This window comes from Tenrec ecaudatus, chromosome 3, assembly GCF_050624435.1.
Source record: "Tenrec ecaudatus isolate mTenEca1 chromosome 3, mTenEca1.hap1, whole genome shotgun sequence".
In the NCBI taxonomy this organism is placed as follows: domain Eukaryota; kingdom Metazoa; phylum Chordata; class Mammalia; order Afrosoricida; family Tenrecidae; genus Tenrec; species Tenrec ecaudatus.
The window spans coordinates 144,074,001-144,092,858 of NC_134532.1; the positions used below are offsets into that span (position 1 = coordinate 144,074,001).

At 39.8% G+C, this 18,858-nt stretch overlaps 1 protein-coding gene across 1 annotated transcript in view; it reads left to right on the plus strand.

Moving 5' to 3' along the window:
• The window catches only part of ANTXR2 (ANTXR cell adhesion molecule 2), a 169,354-nt gene that overhangs the window by 49,790 nt on the left and 100,706 nt on the right, over nt 1–18,858 (plus strand). The window contains exon 11 of the mRNA XM_075544147.1: nt 11,842–11,920. Within this exon, the coding sequence (XP_075400262.1) occupies nt 11,842–11,920 (79 nt within the window). The remainder of the gene's footprint in view (nt 1–11,841; nt 11,921–18,858) is intronic.

Sequence of the window (18,858 nt, forward strand, 5' to 3'; positions counted from 1 at the left end):
CATATACACCCAGAGTTAGGGGAATCTCTGGTGGGAAGAAGGATTGAGTGATTGACTATTAACAAAAAGTTGAGGATTTGAATCCTTCTCAAAAAGGCTTGGCGATTGACTACTGACCATCCTGTGGAGCATGCTTCTTCTCTGACCGCATCGGGCCACCAGGAAGCAGGTTCACTTGTTGGCAAAGAGTTTAGTTTTTATGTAGGATAAGACGAAAAGGAGTTCTTAAGAGTCAAAATACTACAGTTATTCTTCTCTGTGCCTTTCACTGGATGCAACTTAAGGAACAAAGCATGCCACATAAGCAACTTGTTTTACCAAGGAAAATTTACACATTGTTTAGTTTGTTTGTGCCACTGGCTCATTTGCCACCACAATGTCCTCTTTATTTCTGACAAGGAGGTACTCTTGAATTTCCTTTGATTCCTCTGTCTCGCAGGGCAGCAGCCTTACCATTCGCATGCAGGTATCAGCGGTCCTGGTGAGGCAGACTCACTCTTCCCTTGTCTTGTGAGGCCTCCACACTAGCACAGCTGCTTCACAGTAGTTGAGATCTCAAACCTGTAATTTGGCAAGAAGAACAGAACAAATTGGGTAAATATACATAAACACATTGTGAAGAAAGAAAAACAGAACAGAATGAACCAGAGCTTTATCCTACAGCTTGTTTGATAGAGATGATTTAAGGAGGCATATGGTATAGTTAAATGTGCTTTCAAAAACATTGGCCAGAATCTTCTGGCAAATATGAAATAAATATCTAAATCAGATGAAACTGATAGTATTATTTCTCTTAGAAGGCAGTGTGGGGAGGCTCTTGACAGCGTGTTTTGAATGAGATGTGTGGGGCCATTAGTTAGTGGAAAATGAAAAGCACCTGATGCTGAAGGAGCATTGAGACCAACAGGGTGGCCGACTCGGCTGGGGCTAGAGTCTGCCTTAATAATAGAATCCTTTGACTTCTGCCGACATTATTTATTTAATTAAACCACTCGGCTTTATCTATTTTGCCTAAATTAAAGCTGATTATTTTAATTTAGGCAAAATTAAAACTTTCCCAGTTGGAGGGATTCTGTATATAGCATAGCTTCTCACGTGAACACTTTTCAGCAACATGCCGTCCGAGATATGCTTATTGTCCTAGGAGTATGTGCTACTGTCACAATTTTATTCTTTCTCTGCTTCTTGGGACATTAGACTTTATTTTTAAACCCATGGGTACCAATGAATTAATGTCACAAATTTGAATATAAATATTAGAGTCTTGGTGAAATGAGGTTTATGACCCTTTTTGTTTCTGTATTTCTCCATCTTCCTCCAAAATAGTGAAAAATTGATCTCTTCTTTACACAATATATTACTCTCTGATTATATCTATAAATATAATAAGGCTCACTAATCTAGATTGCCTACACTCAATTATGCATATTATATTCAGTTACAGAAGATGTCTATTAAGAGGAAAATTATTTCAAGCACATCTGTGAGGGGCCAACAAGGTATTGACAGATAGTATAGTGTAGAATTGCCCCTGTGTGTTTCAGAGACTGTAAATCTTTATGGGATAGAAGGCCTCACCTTTATCCTTCAGAGTGGCTGGTTGTTTTGAACTGCTGGCCTTGTGGTTAGCAATCCAACGAGTTGCCCACTGTGCCACTAGGGCTCCCTATTGATAGGTATGGGAAAGTTAAATATGATGAATATTAAAATATAAAAAACAATATGCTTCAGGTGTGACACATTGAACTCTCATCAGACGTGAGCAACATTCACATTTCACCATGTGAAAATGAGATTTGATTTATTCTTTGTTGCTCTCAGAAAAAGGGAAAGGAAAGAGTAGAAGAAAAGGAAGTACACTTCAGCTCAAGAGAAGGAGCTTTCTTACAAAATTATTGAGTTAACAGTGTTCAAATAGGGACAGCTAAATGCTAATGTGGAAAATACTGCTTAAATATGCACTTAAATTCTCTTATATCTCTGCTTCTAAATTTTATACTATAGCAGTCTTTATTATACTAAGACGTGACATTTTTGGATGAAAGGCACTAAAAATTTGGACATTATTTCCAAGTACCTTTTAAATTATTTTATTATAATCCACAAAATAGACATTTTTTTAGTGTAACACTAAAAAAATTATTATATAACTTTAGGTGTGATGCCCAGTACCTCTCAGAATATAAATAATTTTTTAATCAAGCAAACATCTAGACAATACTACTTGTTATGGATATTGAGATACACCAAGAAGGAATTATTTGATCTACATTTCTAAAACATATTGGAGAGTGTCCTTTTACATAATACATTAGTTTATATTTACTCTTAGCTAGAAGGAGAATGTTTATATTGGGGCCAGATATGGAACCTTCTTCTTTAAATTAAAAAAAAATTTTTTGGAAACTTATTTTTCAACATATAGCCTTTATTATTCATACAGTTAATTTTTAACGAGCTCTGCAGAGTATTAAATGCTAACACTTGATTTCAAAATATCTTAAGTCACCATAATTTAAATAACTTTGAGTAGTTGCCAGTTTAATTTTCAGTCTGTGAAAACTGGAGGTAAATTATTTACTACTTCCAGCAAGCGTCTTTCATAATTTTACTTAATTTTTCCAGCTTTTTAATGGATCATAAAAGGATGATCTTTTATTGGATACTCATACACTCAGGAGCAAATGAATACTTTGAAAAGAGGTTACTGTGGATTGAAATGTCAGCCATGTTTTATAGAGTACAAGATTTCTCCGATCAGAGTCGCTCTGATATATGGCATCGAACCATTCTGTTCTGTAGGTGCAGTTATGTCCCTAGACAGTAAATGAAAGTATGTGCCCATTAGCACACTCCGAATTTTATTTACTTAATTATAGTTCACAGAACTGTTTAATCTTTTGTATAGAATTAAATTTAGCTTACTTGAATTTAGTGTTGGCACTATCAAGTGAGTGTGAGTGCGTATAAAATTCACTTCGAATAATCTCTTTGTTAAGTTGTTAATGTGTTTCTTCTGTCTTTTGTTTTGAAAAAAATACTCAAAGGAGGGAGCAAAGACTAGATTAAGCTCTTTGCAAAACATTCTAAACAATGCTGAGCCTAGTTCTGAGAAGGGAACTGGAAGAGTTGCCAGTTCTCAGTGTCATCTTCCTGGACCGTCCTGCAGTGTGCAGGCCACTGACCACTTGCTTCGTGACGTCCAGTTTTCTCCTTGGCTGCTTTTCTCCTGGGTGGACTCGGCCCCTTTCCTTCGTACAGTCCTTCAACTGTCCATTTTTATCGTGACCAGATTCTTGACCCACGAGCTCATGTCCCCCGAGGGTTCCTGTTCCTGCTGCCGAGCTCCCAGTCTCTGCTCACTGGTTTCTGTTAGCGCTCAGCCCATTTTCTACACACTTACTAGTCAGATCTCCCTGACGGAACTCTCCCAACTTGATCGGCTAACGGATGTCCAATCTTGAAGGTCCCAAATTAAGTTAACTACATTTCTGCTCAGATCAGCTCCTCAGTTGGTGTGTTGCACGCAAGACTATTTACCAATTCATGGCCAGCAAATACCATGAAGTCATCGCTATTATACCATTGACTTCTTTCATTCCACAAGTGATCAAGTCCTAGCTATTCTGATTTCTTCATCTCGCTACATTTTTCATTTTTCACACCACCCCCGTTTGCCATTAAGGCAGTTCAGCTCTCCTTCGGTTCTTATTTAAGATGTAGGAACAGGCTCGCCATGGGTCTTCGTACTGTAGAAACGTTCTGTTCTATAGAGTTCCTCTGTTGCGCAGGAGAGGCATTTGTAACACGGATTTCTAGTCATGTGCTCATGTAGCTGAAATAGATTTACCACTGTTTCCCGACGTCTAATAAAGACTCGCTGAGTTCTTAATGACCTTTTTCTATTCCCTTTTCTGCCACAATTTTTCCTAGTTTTACTGTGACACTGTGCTGATGGCATTTTGAGTGGCTTTTCGGTTCTTGATTGTTCTATGTTTTTCTTGCCATCTGACCGATAAGATAATGTTCTGCTGACCTGGTTGTTTCCTATTCTTTTTATCAAAGTCTTGGCCATTCCCTAGGACTTTTTAGAGGTAAAGCTTTGTTAATACCTCCATGCCAAGGCTAAGTGGGTACTGTCGCCCACATGGTCCTCTAGCACCTGCTTTTTCCTGCCTTGTTAACTATACGCCATTCTGACAGTTTCTTTGACGCCCTTTCTCAGTTTAACTGCCTGCCCTCTGAACTGTGTCATTGCGGCCCTGTCACTCAGTGCAGCCTGGCTGCATGTGACTAATGAAGAGATGTTCTAAAGTAGCAAGTGATAGCATGAGATTGCAGCTCACTCTTAGTTTTGAAGTTGGAGCACACACACAGCAGACCTCTACTGCCGGGTCTAAGAAAAATATTGTTCTGTTAATAGAAAGCATGCAGTATTAGAAAATAATCGGGCGAGAGGGGGGCTCACATTTGGCTTCACAAGGAGGAAGGAGCATCTGATCCGAGAGGGAAAGCCCGGCGTTCCGTGCAGGAAGATGAGGCTGTGCGCTTCTGTAACGATGGAAAGGCTCCCCCAGCAAAGGAGCAGTTCCATCCTGTCCTGTAGGTTGATGGCGTTGGCATCAACTTGATGGCAGTGAGTTACCTTTGTATTCTGAGTAATCTGTTGGATAAATACATGCTACAGTGATTTATAGATACCTTTGTGTCCCAGGCATGATGTTGTACATTACACATACATTAGAAAACATTTCTCCCAAACAATATGTGTAGCTTTTCTGTTGTGCAAATGGAGGCATTCAAGATTAAGAGTGGACTGGGTTTCAAACCCCAGGTAGTCTTGTCCTCAGGTGCAGGCCAAACTGAGACGATGACGTGCAATGTGTCAGAAGTGGCTTGGCTCAAAGTGGAGAACACCAGGAAGATGTTTGCTTTTTGTTTTATTGTCTAGGCTAAAACATTTAATTCAGCCCTTCCTTTAATTTCATTGGGTCCTCAGGATAAACAAAGATAAACTTCTCCTTTTTCTTATGTCTGAAATTATGTAAGCACATTGCTTAAACGTGATTTTATCCATCTTAAATATGTCTGACAGTATGCGTTCCACTATCAGATAATGCTAATAGAAATGAGAAGTTATATAGGAATAAAGAAAACTTAAACTCACTGAAATCAAGTCTGCCTGGCTCATACCTATCCTATTGCGACCCTGTAGGTATAAACATTCCAGAGATACAAGCAGAAATGGCACAAAATAGTAGAAAGCATTAAATGTGCGTATCTAACTTTTCGAGCAAGGAAGGTTCAAGGTTTGGGTTTGGGCTGGAGAGAGGTGGCTGCATCCGTTTGTGTGACAGGAAGGGGATACTAGTACCTTCAGAAAAGGTGCCAGTCCATTAGGGGGCCAATATCCTGCCAATAATTTAACTATTTATTTCCTAAGGAAACAATGAAATTTAAAAGAATCAGTTTTACATTGCGTTTTTCATGTTTGAACACTTCGGAAAAAGTTTTCAGCAAGTTTCCTAAGTGTAAGTATATATAGTAAATTAATATACACTAAAATATGTCTACTTAGAATATTACTAATATTCTCATTAACCGTTGAGACATATAAAAATTTAATTAAAAACTGGAAGAGGGACACTAAACCATTGAGAGAAATGTAAATAGCAGACTGTAAAATATTCATGGAGATTTGCGAGGAGATGCTCCAGCTTAGAAGTTAAGCGCTTCAACTGCAGAGTCAGGGAAGTACGCTGCTTGGGAAGGTTTGTCACCTCGAAAATAGCCATGATAATAGTGCTTACTTAATAGATTTCTCTGAGAATTACTGGAGCCATGTAGCATTGCAGGCTAACTGTTGTGTTGCTCACCGCAGGGTGGGAGAAAGATGAGGCTTTATTCTACAGGGCTGTAGTCTCTGAAGTGAACTGAGCCATTTCTACCCTGCCCCGGAAGGTCACTGGGTCTGAATCCACTTGATGCTAGTGAGTGGTGAGTTTGACTTTGGCGCTTATCAGAAGGAAACAGTCAATGGCAGTCATTAGTAGTGTTACTGATATGGAAAGAATACAGATAGGTACGGCACCAAAAAGAGCTAGTCAGCATTCGAACATTTCAGGAGGTAACATATGAGGAAGAACCAATGGTGCTGAAGGCAGAAGCTCAAGCTGCACTGAGAGCATTAGCCAAAAATAAGGCTGCAGGATTCAACGGAGTACCAACTGAAATGCTTCAAGAAGCCGAGAAAGCACTGGAAGCACTCACCTGTGTATGCCAGGACATTTGGAAGACAGCTAGTTGGTCACCTGACTGGAAGAGATCCATTTTTGTACCCATTTCAAAGAAACAGACCCCACAGAATGTTAAAATTACAGAAGAATATCATTAATTTCACATGCATGTAAAATTTTGCTAGAAATCATTCAACAACTGTTGTAATAGTGCATTGACAGGGAGCTACCAAAGGTTCAGGCCAGATTCAGACGATGTGGAATATGGGATATCACTGCTGATGTCAGATATCTATCTTGGCGGAACGTGGAGAATACCAGAAAGATGTTTATTTTGTTTCATTGTCTGGGCTAAGGCTTTCAAATTGAGTGTATCATAACAAACTATGGAAAGCCTGGAGAAGAATGGCAACCCTTCATTATGTGCATGTGGAACTTGTACAGGGATCAAGAGACAGCTGTGTGGGCAAAACAAGGGAATACTGCATGGGTTAAAATCCGGAAAGGGGTCTGGCAGGGTTGTATCCTCTCACCATATTGTTCAATCTCTGTGCTGAGCACATCATCAGGGAAGCTGGCTTATATGAAGAAGAATGTGGCATCAGGATTGGAGGAAGGCTTATTAACAATCTGCAATATTCAGACGACATAACTTTGCTTTCTAAAAACAAGGAGGTGCTAAAGTACTTGCTGACGAAGATCTAGAATTGCAGCCTTCAGTGTGGGCTGCAACGCAATGTAAACAGAACAAAATCCGCACCACTGGACCAATAATTAACATAACACCATGCTAAATGGTGAAGAGACTGAAGTTGTATTTTGTCTTTCTTGCATCTACAATCAATGCTCATGGAAGCAGTAGTCAGTAGAGCAAAAGGTGCATTGCATTGGCTAAGTCTGATGCACAAACCAATTTAAAGCATTGAAAAACAAGCAAGTTATTTGGAGGACAAAGGTGCACCTGGCTCAAGCCGTGGTATTTTAAATAGCCTCATGTGCATTGAATGAGGACCCTGGAGAAGAATCAATGATTTTTGAATTATGGTGTTTGTAAAGAATACTGAAAACATCAAAGCAACAAACAAATCTCTTAGAAGAAGTAAAGCAAGCATGCTCCTTAGAGGCAAGGATGGGGAGGCTTTGTCTCCTGTGCTTTGGACATGCTGTCAGGAGAGAACAGACCCAGGAGGATGACATCATGCTTGGTATGGTAGAAGGGCTGTGAAAATAGAAAGGCCCTCAATAAGACGGATTGACACAGTGGCTACATCAATGGTCTCAGATAACAGGAATTGTGGCGATGGCCCAGGACCCAATGGTGTTGTCTTCTGTTGAATACAGGGTTGCTATGAGTTGGAACTTATTAGACGGCATCTAATATAACATCAACAGTGACTAGTACGACTGTCAGGAAGATAAAAATTTATGTTGTTTGAACTGATTACGTCTCTATCAAAAGTATCAGGAGAATTTCTGTGTCTGGAGACTCAGGCAGTTGCAGTTGACAGTTACTATCATATTACGGGAGCCCTGGTGGCCTAGTGGCTGTGCTTTGCGCTGCTGTGGCAAAGTCAGCAGTTCCAAACCACAAGCCAGTGTGAGGCAGAAAGAGACGGGTTTCTGCTCCCTTTGAGAATTCCAGTCGCAGAAATTCACAGGGGCAGAGCTAGCTTATCCCATACCATAGGGATGGGTTAGAGTCGGCTGGATGGCAGTAACTTGTATGTTTTTTTCTACTCATCTTTTTCTAGGGGTGTGAGGATATTTTGGTAGCCTGCATGGTATCATGAGTATGTAGTTATACTCTAGGAAAGAGTGAGCTATAAATGTTTGTCATCTTTTATTGCATTTCAGCAAGCATTAACAGAATCAGATGCTTCCTTCACTAATTAGCGAAGGGTTTCATTTCTTGTGAACTCTGAATGACAGGTTATAAACAAACCCAGTCAATAGCTATTGATGCCTTTGAAGTTGAAGTACATAATAAGATTAGCTGCAACAATCACACTTTATTTTTAATAAAAATAATCCTCCTAGCTAATAAAATCATGCCCAGTATGCCCTATGCTTCCTGGTAGGCACTTTAAATGGAGGAATTTGGAACCAGGAATGATTATTTTTGGATTAAATTATGCTTAGTTGTTAAAAAATCTGGGAAAAAACAAACAAGGCACTTAGTTTCACACAATGAACAATTAACTTTAAGTTTTCTTTTTTAAACAGACCATTTGGCACCGTGTGTTGGAATAATTCAGAAGTTAAGTTAATATAAATACACAGTTCTTTTTTTTTGTTTGTGTGTAATTTAACTCAACTTTATTTGTTTATATTTTACAAGAATTTGGAAGAGCTTAGCTGGGAAGTCACTGGTAGAGTTTGCCCTGGTCGTTGTATTTCCATCTGACTCTGAAGTATAAGTGTAACACTGAGGGGAGAAGCCACTGAGAACTTTGATGCTATCCCTTCTCTGTGGGAAAGAGCTCAGGAGTAGTTATTGATTAAGTCCCGGTGCTACGACTTTGGGGAAGATCATTAGCTTTTTTGCACCTCAGGTACTTTATACATAAAACTGTGAAAATTACTACTTATTTTCAGAGTAATTGTGAATATTAAGTGAAAAGTCCTTAAAATGCCTAGATAATGTACGACACCTCCCTTGTTAGTCTACTTCCCTTGAGTCAATGTTGACTCATCGTCACCCTAGAGGACAAGGTGGAATTGACCCATTGTGTTTCCAAGATTGGGAAATATTTGAAAGAAATTGCCACATGTTTCTCCCTGGTTTGAACTTCTGACCTCTCTGTTAGCAGCTGAATGCTTAAGCACCAGGGCTTTGTGCCTGACACCTAACCACTGCCATCAAAACATTTCAGATTTACGGAGACTCTATATTGCATTTTCGAGACTGTAAATCTTTATGGAAGTAGACAGTCTCATCTTTCTCCTCCTGTCTGGCACACAGCAGTTATTAAATGACACTTTGATCTTACCTTTCTGACATTATCTATTAAATATCTTTGAGGTTGCCTCTGCCTATCACTAACTGCCTGTCCAGAAGTACTTGGCAGTCAATTTAAGGCACTAGAAAGAAATTTTCTCTATAACAAAATTTTACTAGTTAAAAATGCAAATATATACATATATGTGTGTGTGTATATGTATATATACCATAGTGAATGAAGGGGGAAGTGCAGAGTGGAGACCCGAGGCCCAAATGTCGACCACTGGAGATCCCCTCATAGAGGGGTTTAGGAGAGGAGATGGGTCAGTCAGGGTGCGATGTAGTACCGATGAAGAACACAGCTTTCCCCCAGATCCTGGATGCTTCCTCCCCCCAACTGCCATGATCCTAATTCTACCTTGCAGGACTGGATAGGGCAGAGGTTGTACACTGGTACATTTGGGAGCTGGAGGCACAGGGAATCCAGGGTGGACGATACCTTCAGGACCAAGGGTGTGAGGGGCGATGCTGGGAGAGTGCAGGGTAAGTGGGTTGGAAAGGGGGAACTGATTAAAAGGATCCACATGTGACCTCCTCCCTGGGAGATGGACGGCAGAGAAGGGGGGGAAGGGAGACTCTGGATAGGGCAAGATATGACAAAACAACAATCTATAAATTATCAAGGGCTCATGAGGGAGGGGGCAGCAGGGAGTTAGGGGAAATAAAAAGAGGACCTGATGCAAAGGGCTTAAGTGGAAAGCAAATACTTTGAGAGTGATTAGGGCAAAGAATGTGCTTCATACAATTGATGTATGTATATGTGTGGATTGTGATAAGAGTTGTATGAGCCCCTAATAAAATGTAAAAAAAGAAAAGAAAAGAAAATGATTAGGGCAAAGAATGTACAGATGTGCTCTATACAATTGATGTATGTATATGTGTGGATTGTGATAAGAGTTGTATGAGCCCCTAATAAAATGTTTAAAAAAATAATTAAGATAAAGTTTATGAATTCCAATATTTGATGTTAGAATGTTATGAGTTGGAGCTTGATGTTTTGTAAAGCACAGTAGTGTACATAACCAGACTAACAAATTATTACTATTTTTTACTTTGAGGAGTGGATAGCATTGATTCTTTGGTACCCCTATTAGCATATGAGAGTTGTCACATTATCATATGAGACTCATCATATCGTATCATATCAAATAGTGATTTTCCTTACATACTTTAAAATGTCCTTATCATTTCCCCTTCTTTAATATTTCTCATAGCTGTTTAAAATGTTCCCAAGGTAAATTTCCTCCCAAGTCCTGCCTAAATGATCCCAAGATGATGAATTGTTACAATCTAAGTTAATGAAATTTTAATTCATAGTACATTATTTTATAATTCGGGAGCCATATTTTAGTTATACTATTTCTTAGGCATGGACAAAACCAGTCCGCTCTTTTCCCTGCTTTGGTGAAGGTATTTTCATGTCCTGGGCCTACTAGTCCCTCAACAAGTTAGAGTCTCAGAAGCTCACAGGGAGCAGTTCTCCCCTGGCCTCCAGGGTTGCTATGAGCTGGCATGCATCCGAGGCAATGAGTTTGGTTTGGAGTTGTATCTGTGGCCAAAGAGCTGTGGCGGCACAGAGGTGTGTGCAATGGCTGCTACCTGGAGAGTCAGCGCTTAGAGACCAGCAGCCACTACAGGGGAGAACGATGAGGTTTTCTACTAACCTGAAGGGTTACGGTCTCAGAAACCCACAGGGGCAGAGCTACTCTGGGCGTCTAAGTTGGAATTGACTTGATGGCGGCGAGTTATCTACCACAAATGCTTACATACAAATCTCTTGATCTGCCTGATTTCTTTCTCTGTATTTTAACTGGAATGGTTTCTAGCTTTTGGTGTTACATACTTAAACAATGATGTTGCAATGCGAGGAATGTCTGTGTTGTTCTAGTTGGGGGGTGCCATTGTTTGAGTTGATTCTGATTCATTATGACCTCATGTGATAGAGTAGAAGCGCCCAGCAGAAAATATCCTAATTTCTCCTCTCTCCCCACCCCACATGCTTCTGCGTCCTTTTACGTTGGTTTGAACCAATAGCCTTGTCTTGCCATTTGAACGCTTGCTTGTTTATTTTACAATATCTGGCAACAAGGGATAGTTAAAGTAAAAAGTGTTTAAGGATTTCTTTTTATGTGTATGTGTGTGTGTGAAAATGAAACAATTCTAATACTTGTCTGGATTAAAGAATTTTTAAAATGAACCTTATTTATGTAAATGCTTCTTTTAGGAAAAAAATAGTCACTTAAGGAATTTGTTCTGCCTCTCAAGGACTTGCAACCAAGGAAGAAAACCTCTGGGATCTTGGATAGAAGGCTTTGACTCTGAGTTTCCTTTCTGGCTAGTTTACATGGCAGTTGCTAGGGAATCAGTTCATTATGATTTCATGTATGCCAGAATAAAAGTGAGCTCGAGTGGATTGTTAATAGCTGAAGTTTGGGGACTGGATTGTCAGGTCTGTCTTCTGCGGAACCCCTGGGCAGACCAGCGTTCAAGCACATTCACCGTTTCTACCACCTAGCCACTCTTGACCACTAGAAGTAAAAGAGAAAACTTCTATCATCTTTTTTTATTCAAATAATTTCCCATTGTTTCTTCTTTTTCTTCCAGAACTCTTGATGTCTCAGTGAGTTTCAATGGAGGAAAATCTGTCATCTCAAGCTCACTAATAGTCACAGCCACAGAATGTGTAAGTATGAGGAGAGGTTAGCTGTCTGAAATAGTTCTACCCAGAAATCACTTATGTAATTCCAGTGCTGCATTCTAAAATGAAAAAGTTAAAAGCTACAATGTAGGCGACGCATATAAGGGAGCGTGTACAGATGTTTATTTTAGATTGGTTTTGCATTTAGCTTTCTTTTGAAGGAATTTTGTTGTTGTTGTTGGGTGCCATCGTGGCTGTTTCAACCCATAGTGACCTGTGCAAAACAGAAGGAAACACTGCCTGGTCCTGTGCCATCCTCACAATTGTTCCCATTGCGGCAGCCACAGCGTCAGCCCATCTTGTCAAGGGCCTTCCTCTTTTTCGCTGTCCTTATACTTTACTAAGCATCTCTCTCTGGGGACTGGTTTCTCCTGACAATACTCCACATTAGATATGGCGAAGTGCCACCGCCCTTGCCTCTAAGGAGCACTATGGCCATACTTCTTCGGATACTGTAATTTTATTTTGACATTTATAAAATTTAAAAGCCACATTTAAGGTAAAAATAATGTAGGGGATTACATTTTATAAAGTGCTCTTTTCCCTAAAATATGAAAGATATAAATTAATGATGTTTTAAAAATATATTTAGATCTAAGTATCTACGACATTTATCATGTTTTGAAAGTATTAGTGCCTCCAAATGGGTGCTTTATAACATGAGAGAATTTGATTTTGATAATGTTTTGGTAACTTAGTTTAAAACTACACTGACACTATTTTAGGTATGATGATGGATTTATGATGCCTAAGATGCAATATTTCTAGATATAAACTCCATTCATGAGGCAATTTTCCCCCTGTAGTTAATTTTCAGATTTGTAGACAGTTTGACATTAGGATTTGGAGTATGAAAACATGAAGCACTGCAAGGGTGTGACCACAGGCAGTCTCTATTTTCTATGTGAAAAGTATATAAATTAAATGAAACAAACAAACAAACATTGATGCATTTGAAAGACCAGAATTCCAAACCTGAACTTTTTTTTCACATTGAAAGATGTCAGTTTTTATAACTTGCTCTCACTTTAGCAGATCTCTGCCTTTCAGAAAACAAGCAAAGCAACTCACTGTTGTCTGCACACAGGTTCTCGTTGTGAGGCAGATTTGCAGGGAAAGGCCATAGCAAGTGAGACCCCGGTTGGAGCCCTGGCGGCTTAGTGGTTACACAGTGGGCCGTGGACCGCAAGGTTGGCAGTTTGAAACACCAGCCCCTCCCCAGCAGAAGAAAGATGGAGTTTTCTACTCTGGTTAACAGTGTCTGGGGTACCCACAGCAACAGTTCTGCCCTGCCCTACAGGGCCCATAAGGTGGCATCGACTCAATGAGAGTGAGACCCTCAGGATAGCGTTGAACTCTCTCGGTCACTCTTTAACCAAACGTTCTTCTATTATAAACGTCACCTACAACCTTGCCCCTGAGCTCATCTGTGATCCTGTTGCAATTTGTAGAGTTTATAAGTGTTGTAATTTGTAGGTTTCCAGGATGTGGTTAACGTTACAAAGTTTGTGGCATGTATTTTCTTGGTATGTAGCTCATTGAAATGGTGTTCTTTCTGCATCCTTCTTGTTAGTCTGCCCACCCAGCTATCTTCCTGTACCATTTTCCCCACACAACCAAGAACACTTAACAATTACTAAGCAGTCTATATGTGCTAAGTACTTTATTGCCGTATTTCATATTCACAGCCCAAGTTGACTATAACCACTACGCTAATTTTACAACCAAAAAGAAACCAACCACACAAAAAACAGGAATAGGAAGTCACCTCTCATCTTTAGCAATAATGTGTTCAAGCAAGAAAACACCTTAGAAAAAGATGCTCCTTGTATTCGGTGGACCCTCTACAAGATTGGAAGAATCGAAGATGTGCAAGTTCAGCCCCAACTGCTCAGGCCGGGGGAGGAGTCTGAGCGCAGGAGACTTGACGGGTTTCCCAGTTTAGTCACTACCAGTTGCCGTTGAGCCAATATTGACTGACAGCTACTCAGTGGGCTAAGAGTAGAAAAACTGTGCTCCGTAGAATTTTCAATAGCTGACATTTTGGGGAAGTAGATCACCAGTTCCTTTTTCTGAGTCACCTCTGAATGGACTGGAATTACAAAACCTTTGGTTAGCACCAAACATAGTATCTGGTTTTGCCACCAAGGAACACCTTTGGTGACAATTATATTGAGAACTGAAACCAAGTTTATCTTTCTTGTTAGCCTTTATACCTGCTCACTTTGCTAAGGAGTTTGGTTCTAAATAATTAATGTAGAACAAGGAATGTACCCCCCCTCCCCCCGCCTGTCTGGGACCAGCTAGTACACATTTCAGATTTTGAATCCACATGGCCTTTGTTCCAACTCCTGAAAACTGCCATAGTGGGACACCAGCAGCTACAGAAACCATGTAAATCAGTGATTGCAGCTGTGCTTCGTAAAGTCACGGATATACACTGAAGGTGAACTTTTGTGGAATTTAACCTTCCATGAAATATTTTCATCTATTGATATTTTGTTCTATGTAATAATGTGAAAAATACCCTTAAACGACTATTCTTAAGACCTTATCGGTCTATTGGCTAGATTTAGGTTGCAGTTGGATGATACCTTGTTGATACTGGAGACCCCAAAAGAATCCACTGTATGCAGTAGTCCCGCTTCTGTGACAATTTATCTTATCTTAATACTAAATTGTGAATGTTGGACGTTGAATAAGGACAACTCAAGAATTGATGCCTTTGAATTACGTGCTGACGAGCAACATTGAGAGTAGCACGGACTGCTGAAAGGACAGCCAATCTGTCTTGGAAGAAGTACAGCCAGAGAGCTTGTTCCTTAGAGGCAAGAATGGCGAGACTTATTCTCATGTACTTTTGACAGGGTTTCACGCCCAAGCAGTCCCTGGAAAAGGACATCATGCTGGGTGAAGTGAGGGGCAGGGATAAGAGGAAGGCCCTCGGTAAGAGGAACCGACACAGTGGCTGAAACAGTGGGCTCAAACATTAGAACAGTTGTGAAGATGGCACAGGATTGTGTCTGCTCTGTTGTTCACAGCGTCACTATGATGGCATCTAACAACAATGACAACACTAAATTCATGGAAACAGAATTGTGTACATCTATTTTACCTTTTTAGTGTCTGTTTCCTTGCCATAGAGTTTCCATAATTAATTATCCTCTGGACTCTGGGGTTAGATGCTGTTGAGTTGCTTCCAAGTCATAGTGACCACATGTGAGCTAGAAAGAAATACTGCCTGGTCTTGCATGTTCTTCACAATCATTGCTGTGTTTGAACCATTTGCTGGAGCCACCGTGTCAATCCATTTTGTGGAGTTGCTAATGAATCTGAACCAAGTTGGACACCATCAAGTATGATGTCCTTTTCCCAGGAACTGTTCCCTCCTGGCCATATTTCCAAAATATCTTGGAAGCCATCCTGGCTTCTAAGAAACATTCTTCCAAGACAGATAGGTTTGCTCCTCTGTTAATCCATGCTATATTCAAAGTGCTTTACAAATATCAGAACTCAAAGGCATCAAATCTTCTTTGGTGTTCGTTGTTCAGTATTTAGGCAATTGAAAACACCATGGCATGGACCAGATGTGCCATAATCCTCAGAGTGACTTTGTTGATTTTTAACAAAATGCTTTGTCAGTGCTATTCCTGTCTGATGCATGATTCTTTGATTTCCCGACTGCTGTTTCCATGGGTCTTAATAGTGACTCCACGTAAAAGAAAAGCTTTGAAAACATTCTTCTTTTCCTGCATTTATCATGATGATGTGTATTGGTACAGTTGTGAGGATATTTGTTTTCTTTCTGTTGAGATGCCATTCATACTGAAGGCTGTCATCTTCTATCTTCATCAAAAAGTGTTCAAACCCTCTTCACTTTCTGTAAGCAAGCTTGTGTGATTTGCAGGTATCAGGATGGTAATGAGTCTGTCTTGAATCTTGATGCTGTGTTCTCTTTCAAATAGTCCAAATTCTTGGATTCTTTGCTCCACATACAGATTGAATAAGTGTGGTGAAAGGATACAACCCCGAAATACAGATTAATTGATTTGAAACCATGCAGTACAGGTACACGAACGTAAGGTAGCATTCTGGAATACCCTTCTCCCCAGTGTGGATCATCATTTATTATGACCCACACAGTACGAGCTCTGCATTGTCAGTAAAACACAGGTAAATACTTTTCTGGTATTTTTTGTTTTTAGTCAAGATCCAGCTGATATTAACAATGATATCCTTTGTTACACATTCTCTTCTGAATCTTGCCCAAATGTCTGTCAGTTACCTGACAATTCACTGCTGTGACCATTTTTTTGTGCTATTCCAGCAAAATGTTGATAGTATGTGGTAGTTTTTCCTAGTGTCTACATTTTGTTAAATTACTTATTTCTAGAATGAGTACATGTGTGGATCTCTTACCGTCAGTTGGCCAAATTTCTTGGCTTGGTGTGCGCTTCCAGCACGGCGTCCTTTTGTTGAAACATCTAATTGGTATTCTTCCAATTCCTAGAGTCTCCTTATTTGGGCTTTTCTTTCAATGCCATTGGCCCCTGAGCATCGATTACCTCCTGAAATGGTTGAATACCAACTAATCGTTACAGCTATTTTTCATATTCTTTTGATAATACCTTTGTCGTTTATTTTCACATCCATAGAATCTTTCAGTATTGCATCTTGAGGCTTGAATATTTTGTTCACTTTTTTCAGTATGAGATATACTGAGCACAATCTTTTATTTTGATTCCGTAAGCCTTCGTTTTTGAGCATTTAATTAGAATACTTTAGTTTGTCTTATTGGACCTCTTCTGAAATCGTTTGTTCAGCTCTTTTGCATCATCTGTTCTTCTAGTCACTTAGCTGTACAACATTCAAAGCAAGTTTCAAAGTCTGCTCTGATACCTTTTTGGCTCTTTGTTTCTTTCTTTCTTGTTTTTAAAGATCTTTTACTGTCTTTCTGTCTGATGCTCTTAAGGTCATTCCACATCTCTTCTGGTCTTCAGTCATCCGTGTATGACATTTATGTTTGAGATAGTCTCTAAATTGAGATGGAATATACTTATTTTGTACATTGGCTTTCATTTTACCCGTCTTCATCTTCAACCTAAACGTGCATGCAAGTAATTGGTCATTTGCTCCATAGTCGACCCTTGGTCAGGGCTGACTGACGGTACTGCGCTTCTCTCATAGCTCTTCCCACACATGTCGTCAGTTTGATTCTTTGTATTGCTTCCAGCAAGCTCCACATGTATGGTCACTACTTACACTGTTACAAAAAATATTTCTGAAGAATAAGTTGTTGGTCATAGAAAATTGTATCTTGCCACTTCTGGCATCATTTCTTTCACCAGAGCCATATTTTCTAACTATTGAGTCTTTGTTTGAAATTGTTGCTTTCCAATCACTAGTAATTACAAGTGCATCTTGCTTGCATGTCTGATCAATTCCAGACAATCAAAGTTGGTAAAAATTTTTGATTCCTTCACCGTTGGCACTCGTGTTGGTGGACCTATTGGAATAAAAGTTGCATTAATTGGTCTTTCTTGTGGTCACATGGATATGATCCTGTTCCTGAGCGAGCCGTGCTTTAGTATCGGTCTGGAACTGGTCTTTTTGACACTGAGCGTGCTGCCGCTGCCCGTCAGCTTGCCATGCGTGGCCCAGCATTGTCATCGTCTGAATTAAAGTGGTCAATAGCAGTGCAGTTTAGCTCACCCATCCTTACTATTGAGATCTTTATGGGTTCTCTTTTATTTTTGAATGCTTCTAATTTTGCTAGATGTATATTTTGGATATGCCACATTCCAATGATTTATGGGTGCTCGCTGCTGCTTTTCCTCCCTTGATTTGAGTTATGTCACATCAGTAAGTTGTAATATTTTGAGTGAATAATATTTCATGTTTTTAGATAGATAATAACATCTCATTCACTCTGGTTTTGAAACTTTTGACTGATTCCTCTTTCCTGTAGTTACTTTGCAGATACAGCACTCACTCTGGTTTGTGTTTACATATGTATACTTCTGGCACCTGAAATGTTAGTTATCTTTGATAGCGCAGAGTATCTGACTGTGTGAGCGGGCTTACAATTTGGAAACATGGAAGGAAAAGATTATTGTCTTTTATAACAAACCATTTCAATACAGCTTATTTTGTTGAATGATGAAAAACAATAGATGCAGGCTTGATTCAAAAACATTGAATATCCTAATATGATAGCATCACACGCAAAGTTCTGACATGTCTCTTGTTTAACCCTTAAAAGAGTTTCAGTTTCTTACTCTTGAGCAGTGTCTGGGTATGGAATCTCAAACTGGACTGCTTCAGTTAACTTTCACACCCAACTTTTCCTAAAACCTGTTGCCAGTTACTCTACCCAGTTTTGGGAACCTTATGGGATGATTCCACTCTGACCTATTGGGTTGTTATGAGTCGGCATTGACAGGAAATTGGGGGGTGAGTTCGCTTTGCTCTCTACAGAAGCAGAACACCACGTCTTTTTTCCATGCCACTGCCTGGTAGGTTTGGACCAGCAACCTTCTAATGATTAGTCCATGTGCACCACCCAGGTAACGGAGTCTTCCTCGACATCTGACAATGGTTCTTATTTTTCAGGCCTTACAGTTGGGGTGAATTCACCCAAGATGTGGCCATTAAACTAACAAAAAGTCAATTTTCTATGTAGTAAGGAACATTCTAGCTTTTTAGAAGTTTGTTTTTGATATTTTTATTTAGAATATTCAGTTGCCACTCAATGCCCTCAAACTATGCTGCAGCTGGTTCTAGGAAGTCACTAACCTTGCTCCCTCCCCCCATCTCCATCTGTCCTAAGATTTCCTTAGGTGATTCCTGAGATAGGTCCTTTCCATAGCTAGAGCAAGTTCCATCCTGCTTTCCATGTTTCTATTGCACTCTCTCTCTTCCAG